The sequence below is a fragment of the Barbus barbus genome (assembly GCF_936440315.1).
Source record: "Barbus barbus genome assembly, chromosome: 11".
Classification (NCBI taxonomy): Eukaryota; Metazoa; Chordata; class Actinopteri; order Cypriniformes; family Cyprinidae; genus Barbus; species Barbus barbus.
In genome coordinates this window covers 824,277-840,381 of record NC_136739.1, presented here as the reverse complement: position 1 = coordinate 840,381, position 16,105 = coordinate 824,277, and the positions used below count along the sequence as shown (strand labels likewise).

At 41.7% G+C, this 16,105-nt stretch overlaps 1 protein-coding gene across 1 annotated transcript in view; it reads left to right on the top strand.

The window, feature by feature from the left end:
• Nucleotides 1-16,105, top strand: part of LOC306876681 (thrombospondin type-1 domain-containing protein 7B-like) — a gene marked incomplete at both ends in the record, with an annotated part of 147,110 nt that overhangs the window by 62,466 nt on the left and 68,539 nt on the right. Inside the window, 2 exons of the mRNA XM_079428026.1 lie at nucleotides 8,396-8,587; nucleotides 11,100-11,328. Of these exons, the coding sequence (XP_079284152.1) occupies nucleotides 8,396-8,587; nucleotides 11,100-11,328 (421 nt within the window). The remainder of the gene's footprint in view (nucleotides 1-8,395; nucleotides 8,588-11,099; nucleotides 11,329-16,105) is intronic.

Below are 16,105 nucleotides of genomic sequence, written 5' to 3'. Positions count from 1 at the left end.
GCACAGGTTTATCTGAAATTGCTCTGAGCCATGTTATGCTGCTCTGATTGGTAAAGTTTCATTCCAGTAGCCAATTAGTGAATGTCTAATCTAAACTCAAATGAATTGTACTCATCTTCTGTTGCTTTAGCCATGCCTCTGTTGGTGCTGCTAATGGTGCACAAATTATACACAGCAGCTTTAAAAATTACAATTATATTTCGACCTCACTTTTTGCTAGAGTTTGAATGATTTCACATTTTTTAATTATTATTGTTACTTGAATCATATTTAATTTCAGCTCTCTCAGACTATAAAAATAATACCTATCATCTAATTTACTAGAATTCCTTGTGAGTTGTTAAATGAATGAGTTTGTCCTTGACTCTGCCTGAAAAATGAATGATGATTCAGTCTAACCTTCATCCACATAGAGGAGGTGTTGACTGAGAACAGGTCTTGTGTTACGCTCGTAATCACATTGTCTCAGTTCAGACTTTAATGCTGGATTAAATTAAAGCTAGTTTTCTTTCTTTTTTTCACAAAGTATGTTTGTGTCTGTGCTTGCAGGGAAATCAAGGGTTACTCTCTTGATCTCTCTCCCTCCTACTCTTTCATTTGTGTGTGGAGGGTGTTGTACTTTGTGAACAGCGTTGTATGAAATGGTGCACAGATTAAGGGGTGCTCACAAGCAGCACTATTTTATTTATTTTTATTTCTTCTCTCCTTTTAAATGCAAGTGAGCCAAAGAGATTTCAGCCAGGAGGATGTGGTCCTTCCAGTGCTTTTTTGCTCTCTGTGTGGGCTGTTAAGGTTAATTTCCCCAATCTGCATGCACATTTTCATCCAGCTCTCCTGGGGCAAAGTGTTCCTTTCAAACTTTCACAATTATTTCTGATATATTGTATTAGAGAGGGGAAGTGGATTGATTTAGGGAGGTGGGAAGCTGGAATTATTTGATGCCTGCGATCTGACCCATAAGTCAGTGCTGTTATTTGGAGCTCTGGTATTATTCTTTCTGCAATTTAATTTATTATAGTTAGGTGTTCAAATTGCCAAGCAGCTGTTATGGTATTACAGTTTGTGCATTATTCAGAAGAGGAGAATAACAGCCCTGTGCAGTTGGTTAAAATGAAAACATTCGCTGCTTGGTTTTTATTTCTGACTCTTGAACTGTCATTTTTGCAGTATAATTCCTGTTATTTTCTTTCTCTGGAGCTTTTTGTGAATTTACTGTCGCTTATCACCATTTTTTCTGCTGTGTGTGTTGGTGTTCAAACTTTTGCAGCATATATTATGTCTAACTTCATGGGAATATGACATCTCTGTATAGCTGTTCAACACCATATATACTATATATTTTATGTTGAATTGGTGTGATATGAATGACCATGACTGCATTGGTCAGCCAGCTGCTGGACCAGCATGGACTATACAGTGGTCTATGACATGCACTAACAGCAGAATAATTGCACTTTACGCTTCATTAGACTTTTCCGTAATGGGTGATTCTTCAATTAGGTGCAGCTATAACTGCTTTAAGTATGGAAAAATTAGGCATCCTACAACTGTATTTCATTTACCACATGTGCCAGAGTATATAATGGATGGATGGATGGATGGATAGATAGATCAGGCCAATTTTGCATCTTTAAAATGATTAAAAATAAGGAAAAGCTAATTGAAAAAAAAAAAAATGATCAAGCTATTGTAAATTAGCTTTTTTATTTGGGGTTAGTAATTTTTTTTTCTTTCTTGATAAGAAATTAATGCTGTCATTTATTAAGGATGTGTAATATTGATCAAAAGTGACAGTTAAGCCATTACGATGTTACAAATGATATATATTTCAAGCTAATGCTGTTCTTTTAAACATTATATTCATAAAAGTATCTGTAACAGAACTGTTTGTTTAGTTTCCTTTTTGTCTTTATTTGGTTCTTCCTGTTTTAGTTTCTGACCTAGTTTTGTTAATTAGTTATATTCATCACCTGTGTTTGATTCAATTACCTTGTTTCCTCGTTTGTTCCAGCCCCTTTATAAGTCCTCAGTTCTCCCTCTGTGTTTGTCGGATCTTAAGTTTGTAATGGTTATTCGTGTGTTGAAGCTAATAAATATACCTTTCGTTATTTGTCGTTTGTGGGCGCCCTTACTACAACCACCAACCGTGACAGAAGATCCGACCGCCAACTGAAGACGAGATCAACGCTTGGGATGCTCGAGCTCGTTCCCGTCGTTTGCGGGGGTTCTCGCCGCCGTTCGCGGCTCGCCCCTGCCCGTTCTGCGTGGGATGTTAGGCTGCCTGTCGCGGCTTACCCAGGCCACCCGTTTTGGGGAGAACGGGTCGCCATTCGCCGCTCGCCCTTACCCACCGCCCAAGAGAAATTCGTTCCGCCTGAGACGGCGATGAATGTTCCGCCCGCGGCGAGGAGGATTCCGCCGCAAGGGGCGATGAACGTTGCGTCGTCCGCGACGAAGAGGATTCCGCCGTACACGGCGATGAATGTTCCGCCCACGGCGAGGAGGATTCCGCCGCAAGGGGCGATGAACGTTGCGCCGTCCGCGGAGAAAAGGGATTCCGCCGCCAATAACGGTTCCCCCGAACCACCGAGGGGGGAAAAACAGGTGCCGGTGGGGATTTTAATTGAGTTTGAGGGCATGTCATTCCCTCCATTGCCTGCTCCTCGCCAGTGCCATCCATTGCCTGCTCCTCGCCAGTGCCCTCCAGTACCTGCTCCTCGCAAGCGCCCTCCAGTGCCAGCTCCTCGCCAGTGCCTTCCAGTGCTTGCTCTTCGTCTGAGCCCACCAATTCCGGCACCTCGCAAGTGCCCACCTGAGTTCCCGCTGGTTCCGTCCAGCCCACCTGAGTTCCCGCTGGTTCCGTCCAGCCCACCTGAGTTCCCGCTGGTTCCGTCCAGCCCACCTGAGTTCCCGCTGGTTCCGTCCAGCCCACCTGAGTTCCCGCTGGTTCCGTCCAGCCCACCTGAGTTCCCGCTGGTTCCGTCCAGCCCACCTGAGTTCCCGCAGGTCCCGTCCAGCCCCGCGCCTCCCGTGCGCCCTCTAATGTCCGCGCTACAAGAGCGCCCCTTTGAATCCGCGCTGCAAGAGCGCCCCCAAGTGTCCGTGCTGCCAGAGCACCCTCCTGCGTCTCCGCTGGTCTCATCCAGCCCTCCTTCGTCTCCGCTGGTTCTATCCAGCTTCGCGCCTCCCGTGCGCCCTCAAGTGTCCGCGCTGCAAGAGCGCCCTCAAGTGTCCGCGCTGCAAGAGCGCCCTCAAGTGTCCGCGCTACAAGAGCGCCCTCAAGTGTCCGCGCTGCAAGAGCGCCCTCCTGCGTCTCCGCTGGTCCCATCCAGCCCTCCTTCGTCTCCGCTGGTCCTATCCAGCTTCGCGCCTCCCGTGCGCCCTCAAGTGTCCGCGCTGCAAGAGCGCCCTCAAGTGTCCGCGCTGCAAGAGCGCCCTCAAGTGTCCGCGCTACAAGAGCGCCCTCAAGTGTCCGCGCTGCAAGAGCGCCCTCCTGCGTCTCCGCTGGTCCCATCCAGCCCTCCTTCGTCTCCGCTGGTCCTATCCAGCTTCGCGCCTCCCGTGCGCCCTCAAGTGTCCGCGCTGCAAGAGCGCCCTCAAGTGTCCGCGCTGCAAGAGCGCCCTCCTGCATCTACGCTGGTCCCGTCCAGCTCTCCTTCGTCTCCGCTGGTTCCGTCCAGCTCCGCGCCTCAAGAGCGCCCTCAAGTGTCCGCGCTGCAAGAGCGCCCTCCTGCGTCTCCGCTGGTCCCATCCAGCCCTCCTTCGTCTCCGCTGGTCCTATCCAGCTTCGCGCCTCCCGTGCGCCCTCAAGTGTCCGCGCTGCAAGAGCGCCCTCAAGTGTCCGCGCTGCAAGAGCGCCCTCCTGCATCTACGCTGGTCCCGTCCAGCTCTCCTTCGTCTCCGCTGGTTCCGTCCAGCTCCGCGCCTCCAGAGCGCCCTCAAGTGCCCGCTCCTCCAGAGCGCCCCCAAGCGCCCGCTCCTCCAGAGCGCCCCCAAGCGCCCGCTCCTCCAGAGCGCCCTCAAGCGCCCGCTCCTCCAGAGCGCCCTCAAGCGCCCGTTCCTTCAGAGCGCCCTCAAGAACCCTCTCCTCCAATGTGGCCCCCAGAGGGGAACTTTCCCAAAGAAATTTTGGGGGGGGGCCATATAGTCTCAGTCTGTGTGGCCAGGCCAAGGGCCAAGGCCACGGAGCACCCCGATCCGCCAAGGCCGCCCAAGGACCCCGATCCGCCAAGGCCGCCCAAGGACCCCGATCCGCCAAGGCCGCCCGAGGACCCCGATCCGCCAAGGCCGCCCGAGGACCCCGATCCGCCAAGGCCGCCCGAGGACCCCGATCCGCCAAGGCCGCCCGAGGACCCCGATCCGCCAAGGCCGCCCGAGGACCCCGACCCGCCAAGGCCGCCCGAGGATCCAGATCCACCATGGTCGCCCGAGGACCCTCATCCGCCATGGCCTCCCGTGTCTCCTGATCCGCCATGGCCTCCCGTGTCTCCTGATCCGCCATGGCCTCCCGTGTCTCCTGATCCGCCATGGCCTCCCGGGTCTCCAGTCCTGCCATGGCCTCCCAAGACTCCTGATCCGCCATGGCCTCCCAAGACTCCTGATCCGCCATGGCCTCCCGTGTCTCCTGATCCGCCATGGCCTCCCGTGTCTCCTGATCCGCCATGGCCTCCCGGGTCTCCAGTCCTGCCATGGCCTCCCAAGACTCCTGATCCGCCATGGTCTCCCAAGACTCCAGATCCGCCATGGCCTCCCGAATCTCCAGTCCTGCCATGGCCTCCCAAGGCTCCAGATCCGCCATGGCCTCCCGGGTCTCCAGTCCTGCCATGGCCTCCCAAGACTCCTGATCCACCATGGCCTCCCGAATCTCCAGTCCTGCCATGGCCTCCCAAGGCCCCGGATCCGCCATGGCCTCCCGAATCTCCAGTCCTGCCATGGCCTCCCAAGGCTCCGGATCCACCATGGACTCCCGAGTCTCCAGTCCTGCCATGGTCTCCCAAGGCTCCTGATCCGTCCTGGAGGCTTCCCTGTCCCATCCTGGTCCTGCTCCAGCCTCCAGGACGCCCACCCCCCCTCCCCGATGTTACTGTTACGGTGCGGGACGCACCTTCCGGGAGGGGGGCGATATCTGTAACAGAACTGTTTGTTTAGTTTCCTTTTTGTCTTTATTTGGTTCTTCCTGTTTTAGTTTCTGACCTAGTTTTGTTAATTAGTTATATTCATCACCTGTGTTTGATTCAATTACCTTGTTTCCTCGTTTGTTCCAGCCCCTTTATAAGTCCTCAGTTCTCCCTCTGTGTTTGTCGGATCTTAAGTTTGTAATGGTTATTCGTGTGTTGAAGCTAATAAATATACCTTTCGTTATTTGTCGTTTGTGGGCGCCCTTACTACAACCACCAACCGTGACAGTATCACTGTTTCCACAAAAGTGTTAAGCAGTAATAGATTTTTCAAATCAGCATATCAGAATGATTTCTGAACGATCATGTGATCTTATCACTGTGAAATCATCTTATGAAGACTGGAGAAATGGCTGCTGAAAATTCAGCTGTGCTTTCACAGGAATAAATGATATTTTATTCAAATAGACTGGTTTTATTGTGTTTTTGATTAAATAAATGCGGTCCTGGTGAGCATAAGAGACTTCTTTAAAAAGCTTTTTAAAAAATCTTACTGACCCCAAACTTTCGAAAGGTAGTTTATATAATATCTCACACTTTAGTGCAGGTAGTCTGTCTTTCTTTTGTTGATATTTCTCTGCATTGCAGGAGCCAGTAGAAATGCTAATGCGCTCATTTTAGGTGGTCAATGAATCTCCTCAATATCTTGGATCCCTAATATCAGCATCAAGAATAGACCAAATACCGCCTTTTCAAAGCCGTCTTTTCATGATGTCGAGATCTCACTGTGAATGAATGGAGGTTTCCGGTTCTGTCTGCAGTTTAAATTGCGCTCAGGGGTCCTCCACCTCATGCACACAACAGGTATCTTCAAACTCATTGATGTATGGGTCACCAGCAGACTTTGGCAATAGCAGTTTGATTGCCAAGAACATGCCTACAGCCCCTCTTTGATGACTCAAGAAGCCTGGTGCTAATAGTTGGAGGCGGAGGGCTGGAGAATCGCCTTGGGGAATATCTTCCATCTGCCTCATTGAATCAAGAACATCACCCATCTCACGTTCTTAGCCTCTTGACATGGATGCAGTTACAGCAAGGGGAAAAATAAATAGATAACAAATCTGTCCTTGAGTTGTTATTGCTTAACTGCATGTTTGAAAGTGAATGACAAGGTTCAACAGAAATAACGATGCCTCGTCATGAGCGCTGACGTTCTTCACTTATTCAACTTTTTTGGAAATTGATCCGTTATGGTTGTGCGTAAGAACGGTGTGCGCCTGTGTGTTGGGGATGTTTTTTAGGGTTTAATCATTATAGGAAAGTTTGTGTAATCCTAGAGAAGTGAATGGAAGGATTAATGTCTCTCTTTCATGCATGAAATGAGTGTTTTCCTCTCACCAACCTCAGCAGACAGCCCAGCTCTCTTTCTCTTCTGTCTTCTGATAGCTCACTGGCAACCAATAAATTAAATGGCCTTTGGTTCATCCCCTCAAATACCATTTCCTGTTCAAATCTTCCTTCCTGAAGGCAAAAGGAAACAAACTCTGCCATCTTATCAAGCAGTCATTAGTAAAATCAGTGGCAGCACACAAAGCAAATATTTTTGTTGGTTAATTTGTTTGAAGATTGAAGAGCAGACCCTTTTTGTTGAGGAATTGATGGCATTATCGCTGCAATACGATGTGCAGCTGTAGCTTTGACAGGCTTGATCGTAAGAGTTTGGAGCGTCTTCAGAATATTAGTGTTCAAGACTTGGTTGTGTTCATCATAATGAAATCTAAATTGCCCCCTGTATTGTCATGCTTCCCATTTCAGTGAACACAAAAAGGCTGATGAATCACAACTGTTGATCTCTTCATCATGATTCTTAGTCTTCATCTAAGTTGCATTGAAAAGTGAAAGCAGTGAATATGAGCACATTCATAATGGGAGCCTCTCAATAATCATGATTTACTTTCGTAACACTAAATTATGTGGCTATTTCATTGAATGGCTTATTCAAAAGTGCATTGAATTTCTGTCTTGAAAAGGCACCATGGGTTTGTGAATAATATGAGTTTAAGGCCAATGGTGATATCTAGAGAACATTTAGGCCACAGAAAGTGTGTGTGTGGTTATTCAGCTATATTATCATTATCATGTTTCTTCTAGATTTACAGCTTGGTGATGGGCATATTTGACGTGACATATTTTCTGACACGTACTCTCTGTTCACTGGTGGTCACCTGTGAAGGGTCGTATGAAATCAATTTTATTTTTTCCCAAATTCCCAAATTTTTTTTTTTTTTTTTTTCAAATTTCGTTTTTTCTGTTTTAATTTTTCTGGACTCCTTTTTAATTGTTAAATTAAACTTTATTAATCAACAATCTTGTCTAATTAATTAAAATCTGAAATTTATACAATTAAATTAAAGTTTTAATCATTTTTGTTGTAGTAACTAATTTTGACGGGTTGCCGTGAATACTTAAAAATTTCTGTGTGATATGAGGCTAGTTGTACTCAAATAAAACAGTAAAATGCTTATGAAGTGATTCTGAGAGCAGTTTTGGAGATGTTGTTCATGTATTAATGTCCTCAAACAGATACATTGTGAAATAATAGTACAATTTATAATATGTGACCCTGGACCACAAAACCAGTCATGAGGGTCAATGAAATTGAGATTTATAAATAATCTGAGAGCTGAATAAATAAGCTTTTCATTGATGTATGGTTTGTTATGATAGGACAATATTTGTCTGAGATACAACTATTTGAAAATCTGGAATCTGAGGGTGCAAAAAAATCTAAATATTGAGAAAATCACCTTTAAAAGTTGTTCAAATGACGTTCTTAGTAATGCATATTACTAATCAAAAATTAGGTTTTGATACATTTACAGTAGGAAATTTACAAAATATCTTCATGGAACATGCTGTGTACTTAATATCCTAATGATTTTTGGCATAAAAGAGAAATGTATAATTTTGAGCCATACAATGTATTGTTGGCTATTGCTACAAATATACCCCAGCGACTTAAGACTGCTTTTGTGCTCCAGGGTCACATATCTAGTTTGTATTTTAAGATATTTTAAAATGTAAAATCTATACACATTATAATACACTTTACTGTACATTACAATATTGAATGTTAATAATGGCCAGTATAACTTTTTTTCATTCTTCTCAGTGAAGAAATATGCACTTGCTTTGAAAAAACTACAATAACCTCTTCTATCTTTGAACACCGAGTAATGATGGTGACATTACAACTCGTGTCATGTTCCACTGAACAGGGCAGCTTGTTCCTGAGGAGCTCTGTGAAGATGAGCCGCCCCCTAAAGAGGTGTCCTGTGTGATGGCGTGTTCAGGTGACTGTGTGCTCAGCTCATGGTCTGATTGGTCCTCCTGCTCCCACAGCTGCTCCAGTAAAAGCACAGAGGGCAGACAAAGCCGCACACGGACCATATTAGCCTTACCGGGAGAAGGTCAGTTGACTTTCATCTCCCATAGAAATTGGATAATAATGTTTTTACAAATGTCTGAGCAATTCATTTGAATTAGAGGGATAGTTTACCCAAAAATTAAAATTTGATGTTTATCTGCTTACCCCCAGGGCATCAAAGATGTAGTTTCTTCAGTAGAACACAAACAAAGATTTTTAACTCAAACTGTTGCAGTCATATAATGGCAGTCAATGGGACTCACGGCTTTGAGAGTCAAAAAACATACACAGACAAAACCAAATCCACACAGTGCGGTGGATCAGAGGTAAAAAACGATATAAATACTGTTCAGTTTCTTGCACAGACAGATCGTTTCGTGTCTTTAGACCTCAATGTATCGCCACGAGCCACAGGGTTTAATTTGGTTTTGTATGTGTATGTTTTTCTTTCTTTCAAAGCCGTGAGTCCCATTGACAGCCATTATATGACTGACAGACTGCAACGGTTTGAGTTAAAAATCTTAATTTGTGTTCTACTGAAGAAATAAAGTCACCTACATCTTGGATGCCCTGGGGGCATGCAGATGAACATCAAATTTTCCTTTTTGGGTGAACTATCCCTTTAAAGCATGCAAACTCATAATGTGACGTGGTGTTGGAGTCTGGCCCGCATGTGTCATTTCATTCTCTCTGCTCCTTCCTATCTATTACAATAATAAAAAAATGTTTATAAAATGAAAAAACAAACAGATAACTTAATGCTGTGATATTGATTTGACAAGGGAAGTAATTTACTCTTAATATCACTCTGAGGGTGACATAACACCATTAATCAGTTTGTTTTTGTGAGCGGAGGAGCAATTTTGCATTCTGCATATTTGTTTCAGAGGAGCAGTGATAAAAATGTGTTCACAGGGTCTCATTTTTCTGTCTGCCTACGTACAGCTGTGGGCTTTTCCAATCACACACAGTCCTTCTGGAGTGACAGAAAGAGCTGTGTAATTAAGACTTAAATATACCTTAGTCTGGAGACTACTTCCGCCCCCTCTGCCGCCACACACACATGAGTAACGGTTCTTACATACACTTCTCTCCATGCATCTGGAAAATGGGAATAAAGCCCCAGCCTCTACACACCATCTACCGAGTGTCATTAATCAGACGAGCCCTTATTAATATTCAGCCGGTCTACGTTACACTCATAATGAGTCCCTGTGTTATGGAAAAAGGCTGAATGTCAAAACAATGTCATTATAGCTTCAAGGGCAGATGGTGTAGGAATTACTTTTAATTATAAAAAGTGCAGAAGTAATTTTGGAGGCTGATCCCGGAGAACTTGTCACAGGTGTTGTTTCATCACGTGTGGAATACACATTCAGTTTCCTGAGTCAGGTGGAGTATGTTCAGTTGATTTCATGTACAAGAAAGTTTTGGTTCAATCTCTGGCTGATACAGATAAATACAGATATTTTTTGATTGTATGGTTGATGGCACTATTTCTGCATTTTGTGTGATTAAAAGAAAAAGTCATCTTGCCATTGTCATCATGTTTTTCCAAACCTGTATGACTTTTCTTCTGCAGAACACACAAAAAAATATATTTTGAATATCGGTAACCAAATGGTTTTTGTATAGACCAAAAAAAAAAAGAGTAATTTCTTATAGTGTTACAGGTTTGTAAAAACTTGAAGGTGAGTAATTAATGACAGAATTTTCATATTTGGGTGAACTACTCCTTTAAAATATGACTGTTTTCTCAGATAGTTCTTCATTGTTTGGACGAAGACGTAAACTCAAGCCATTGGTTGAGCTGTTGTTGCTGTGTTGGGGAAGTTAAACAAAAGCAATATTTTGCTATAATATTAGTATATATTTTGACTTTAAATGCTTTATTCATTATGCATATAAACCATCAAGGATGATTTTTTTTTTCTTAAAAAAATATAATAATTGTAAACACCAGTGCTATTTTAGTATTAGTTATATAATACTATAGATTTTTTGTTTAGAGTTTATTTTTATTTCAGTGTTAGTACTTAAACTTAATTCAGTTAGTTGCCAAGACAATATTTTAGATTCGTTTAAAGTTTTTCATCTAATATTTAGATTTTATTTTATTTCAGCTTTATTTTAATTAACCTAAAAAAAGTTTTTAATAGTTTTAATTATCATTATCTCTTATAGCATTGCATTGAGTAGCCAGACAACGACACTGATTCTACCAGTGGCCTGTGTTTGAGCCAAGCAAACTTTCTTTGTCTGATCAAATATATAAGATAGTATTTATTTATTTTTCATTTGATGCTGCTAGTGGTTCAGAAATTGCATCATTAACAGTTTTTAAATTATTTTTACATAGTTTATGTACCACGTAACAAAGCTCAGCCTCTTTCTGCTTTCATATACATACATGCCTTCACATGTCCCGGTAGATTTCTGTTTCATGAGTCTTTGTTTTTGCTCATGTAGCTCGTTAATATTTTATGGAGCATTAAAGCAAACTTAAGAGAGGCTTTTCCGTCTGTAATGCAGTTAATGATCTTTCCCATTCCCAGCTAAGGCATGTCCAGCTGCTACTGCTCTGGAGGAGTGGAGAACTTGTAATGATCATTCATGCATCACATTCTACTGGGAAGCATCACCATGGGGACCATGCATCGAGGACTCCTCCATGAATCTAAATGGCACCAGCTACTGGAACGGAACGGCCACCTGTGCAGTCGGGGTGCAGATTCGGAAAGTGGTCTGCATGAAAATGGGCGTCGGGCCAGTGATTCCCAAAAGGTGCCTTATTTTTATGTATGAAATTTATAATCTGTGGATTTGTAGATTTCCACACTAAAGTGTTCACAGTGGCATTTTGTGGAGGTTAGATAATGAAAGCACATAGATTTTCCACCAATGCCCATAGCATGAAGCTGAAATGGTGTGTTTTACTATGGTGTGTCTTTGGTGATTTGAGACAACAGAACTTACCGTACCTGTCAGATAAAGGCAATAAGGCTTTGTTCAAACAGGCAGCAAAATCAGATTTGTTTTTTTTTTATTGATTTTTTTTGGCAAATTTGACTTGAATCTCTTTGTTTGTAGTGTGAACAGCAAAATTGAAAACCTGTCCTTTTGTGATTTTAAATCCGATTAAAATCAGATTTTGAAAATGAGCTTTATTCAGTACAGTGAAATCATATCTCATTTCGTTTTAAATCATTCGGGATCCGGTGTGACTGACATCACACACAATATAGTCATAGATGTAGGCTCTTTAGGCATTCACTGTGTATGAATGATCAAATAAGGAATGGTTTTGGACACGCCATATGTATGAATGAGCAAAATGTGGTAATGCCTTTAATGTTAATGTTTTTTTGGGCAATATATAAACATGACAACAGCCTAACCAGCATCTTGTCAAATACATTCAAAGACCTCATCAAATATATGCTGATGTAAATGTTCCTGAATCTGGCCTGTTTGCTTTATGGGATCATCCATTTTTATAGCTTCATCTTTAAAACATTGTCAGCATTTTCTCGCCCATGTAGATATTTTCAAATACATGAGCCATAATATTACATATACATATTTGATATTTCCACATGGAAATATTTCCCTCTGCTAGCTTTTGTAAATATATGTACATTTACATGTAGTCATTTAGCAGACGATTTTATCCAAAGTGACTTACAAATGAGAACAATGGAAACGATCAAATTCAGCAAAAGAGCAATGATATTCAAGTGCTATAACAAGTCTCAGTTAGCTTAATGCAGTACACACAGCAAGGGGTTTTTCTAATTATATAATAAATAAATAGACAACAGAATAGAAACATAATAGAGCAAGCTCGTGTTAGAGGCCTTTTTGTTAATTGTATAATAAATACAAAAGAAAAGGAATAGATAGAATAGAAAAAGAATTGAGAAGCTAGTGTTATTTTTTTTTTTATAATCTTAAGTCTGTTGTTTTTTTATAAGTCTAATAATGTTAATTAAAAATATATATGCACATTTTTGATCAGAGCAGTAAGTAAAGCAGACATTATTAGACGATGCTTCTATGGGATGCGTCTGTGATCAGCAAAATAGGGAAGTAGAGTTTTGCGTATATTTGCTACGCAATTCTGAAATCCCTCTTTGATAGTTTTTCATTCAAACATCTTCACTCGAGCAGCAGAAGCTGAGATTGCTGGTGCTTGTTCTTTTACACAGCATGAATAAAATGTACAGTAAGAAACTGAAAGCGGTTCTCAAGAGTTTCACATTTCTCTGACCTTTTCTCAAGAGAGGAGTGCTTGGTTTACTTGTGCTGAAACCGTATCTTGTACATTGAGTCTGTCGATATTCGCTCTCAGTCTTGTGATGTGAGCGACTCTGAATGCAGGCCTGACTGATTCTCTCTGTCTCCTGTATGAGAGGGGTGGAGGTGCATGTTGCCCCCTTGATAAATGCTTCCTGTGGGAGTGTTGTAATGGCACTTTGTGTAAGATCAAATGTTCTATTGCATTCCATGGAGAAGATATTGTGTTGTGCATCAGGAAAAAGGACTCGTAAATAATGCAGCCGTTTATCCATTTCTTTCTTTTATATTAATGACACCAACATAAAAGTGAGTTTATGGGCTGCTGTATTTCACTGGTTATAGGTTTCAGCTTGACCTCGGTTCTGAGAGGGAAGCTGTCTGGAATCACATCTCTAAACATACTTGGAACAAGATGCATTTACCTGAGAAGCAAAACTGCATACAATTTTAAGAGAAGCTCTGTTCAGAGAACCTAGTGAGCTGCTTCACTATTTTATTGTTTACTTAAAGCATGCATCAAAGAACATTTAGTATAGACTTTTTAAACTTCTCTAAAAATCTAATTGTAATGTATTACACAGTTTTACTTATCAAGTAAATGTATTTTGTTTTTCCTGAGAAACAAGAATGATTTATTTATTTATTTTTGCAATATAAACCCTGTGTTGACTTCACAGCGGGAGAGCGTTTGTAAGAGTTTGAAAGGCATAGTGTGTGTTAAGGAGAAGGAGGTGTCAAATACTGCCGTGTTTACAAATGAATTGGTAATCTAGGCTTCTTTGCAGTCAGTAAAGGACAAATCACACTCTGGTTTATAGCAATCTGTTGCTCTCACTCACAGATGTAATGCATAAATCACAGATGGATGTACTGTAGCATGCATGTGTTTGATGGAGTGAGTAAATTTATGTGTTTGTGTCTCACACATATATCATGTATGTGCTGGAGGCAGCGAGAAGCGAGCATTGGTTATATAGCGTGCGTTCTGTCATCATGTGGAAGCAGCTGGTGTTTCATACGTAGGTGGAGAGCTATTTAAACACCCTGATATATGAAATGACCCAACAGGGAGATGTTTGTTTATCTTAGACCGCTTCTTTATTAATACTCTTTTCCTGATATGCATGCATAAAGAGGAAAACAAACCAGGTTCTATATAGGTGCAATGCAACATATTTGTCTGATTCCCATTTGTCTTTCAGCAACAATGTGAAACTACATGATATCAGCCAGTTAACAATGTTGATAATGTTAATAATAAGTACAGTTATGTGGAACAGGATTATTTATTTATTTTAGACATTTTGACCACTGGAATGTGGATAATGCAAGTTTAAGCTTTAAGATTTTTTTCCCGATCCTATTTCCCCCTCATCCCACATGCTTTCCTGTCTTCTCTCTCCACTGCTGCTCTCCACACTCTCTTCACTGCCACGTAATTTCCTGCCTTGTCTTTTAATAAATGCAATCACTTTAATCCAAGGCTTTGGATGAATTATTGATTTTCTTAAACTACAGAAACAGCCATATGGTAAAATAATGTTTAAAAGAATCTTTGTATTTAGTATGAATAATAATTGTAATGTGGCATAATAATAATACTATAGTGAAAATGTGTATTCTGTGCTTCTGCACTTGCAACAGCAATATGATAAAACTGCAAAAATATAATTTATTATTTAAAAATAATCATAATTGTTCCATTAATTATTTTTTACAACAGATAGGGTAATGAACCATGTGAATCGGGTGGTTTTGTTATTATAATTAATATATTAATATTGCTATTATTATTAAGCAGAAATGTGTAATTTCTGCACCACTTGTCTTGCAATGCAACAATGATTTTTGGAATTAATCTGACCAAATTTATGCCGTTGGTTGAGTCAGAGTTTCTGTGCTGGAATGAAAACAGAATCTCATTGTGTTTGTCATGTGACTTAATGCATGCTTTTACAATGACTACAAACTACATTTTATGTTGGAGCACTCCATACTCACACTTTATTCATGCTTTGTTTCCGTCTAGAGGCAAAGACAGAGCCAACCTGTTGTCATCTCCTTTGTTCTGTCTTTCTTTCTACTGATTTCTTGCATTTATCCTCCACCTACTCTTTTGTTCCTTTCCTAAAGCTCTGTAGCATCATTGCCATTGGGTGATTGCCGTCTGTAATGACATTCTGCTCCACAGAGCACAAAAGTGAGAGAGAAGCAGATGATTCATGCCTCTGTTCTTTCTTGTCCTCTGCTTTGATGTGTCCTGTTTGCTGGTCTCCAAAGCTTGTAGTTGGTAGAGCCCTGCTGCCTCTCTTTAGAGCTGCTGCATGCTGGGAATTGAACCAAGCCTGGAAATGAAATGTCCAGAATCCAGCTCATTGCATTGGACGTTGTCTATGGGGCAACATGCTCTCAAACAAAAGCATGCACATACTCATTCTCACACTCACAAGGACACGTATGAGACAGACAGCAGGACATACACCCTGGTGCATATGTAAGGGATCACGCACAGTCATCCAGTCATTATCGCAAAAAAATGGCTCTCGTTTCTCGGGGTTTGTTTTGTGAATATGACCGCTTGCATGTGCATTATCCCTTATATATTCACCAGGGAGAATGTTATTATCCCTCCTGCGACATGGCTGTTTTCCAAATAAATCAGTGTGCATGAAATATTGATTTAAGTTACATTTCCTTTAAAATGTTAAAAGAACCCGATAGCACAGAGTTCTAGGAAAGGTATGAAACGTACTATATACTGTTGTGAAAAAGTAAGTACACCCCATGGAAAACAAATGTGGGGGTGTACTTATTTCACAATATTACTGTGTGTTTTGATCAAATAAGCAGCTTGGGTGAGCATAAGAGACTTCTTTCAAAAACATAATAAATATATAAAGAAATAAATCGTTACTATCCCTAAACTTTTGAATGGTACTGCATGTTCCTCAGACTGTATGTTTGGAAAACAAATTCATTGGGTTTACTATTTTTTCACAGCGTTTAAAGCACACTTTCCATTAGATGAGAGACTACAGTCTAGAGAGCAGTGTGGACATTCTCTCTTATCGCTCTCTTCTTAAGAAATATACAGTAAAAGCTCACATAACCTCTCGCTTCTTGTCACTCATACCAAAATAACTCACATTTACCGTATACTCACTCAGATACGATCAGCTGCAGCCTCTGCTGGTAAGACGCAATCAACTTCCCCTACAGTGTGGTCGTGATCTTCTGTTACTCAGATAGTGGCATTGTAACT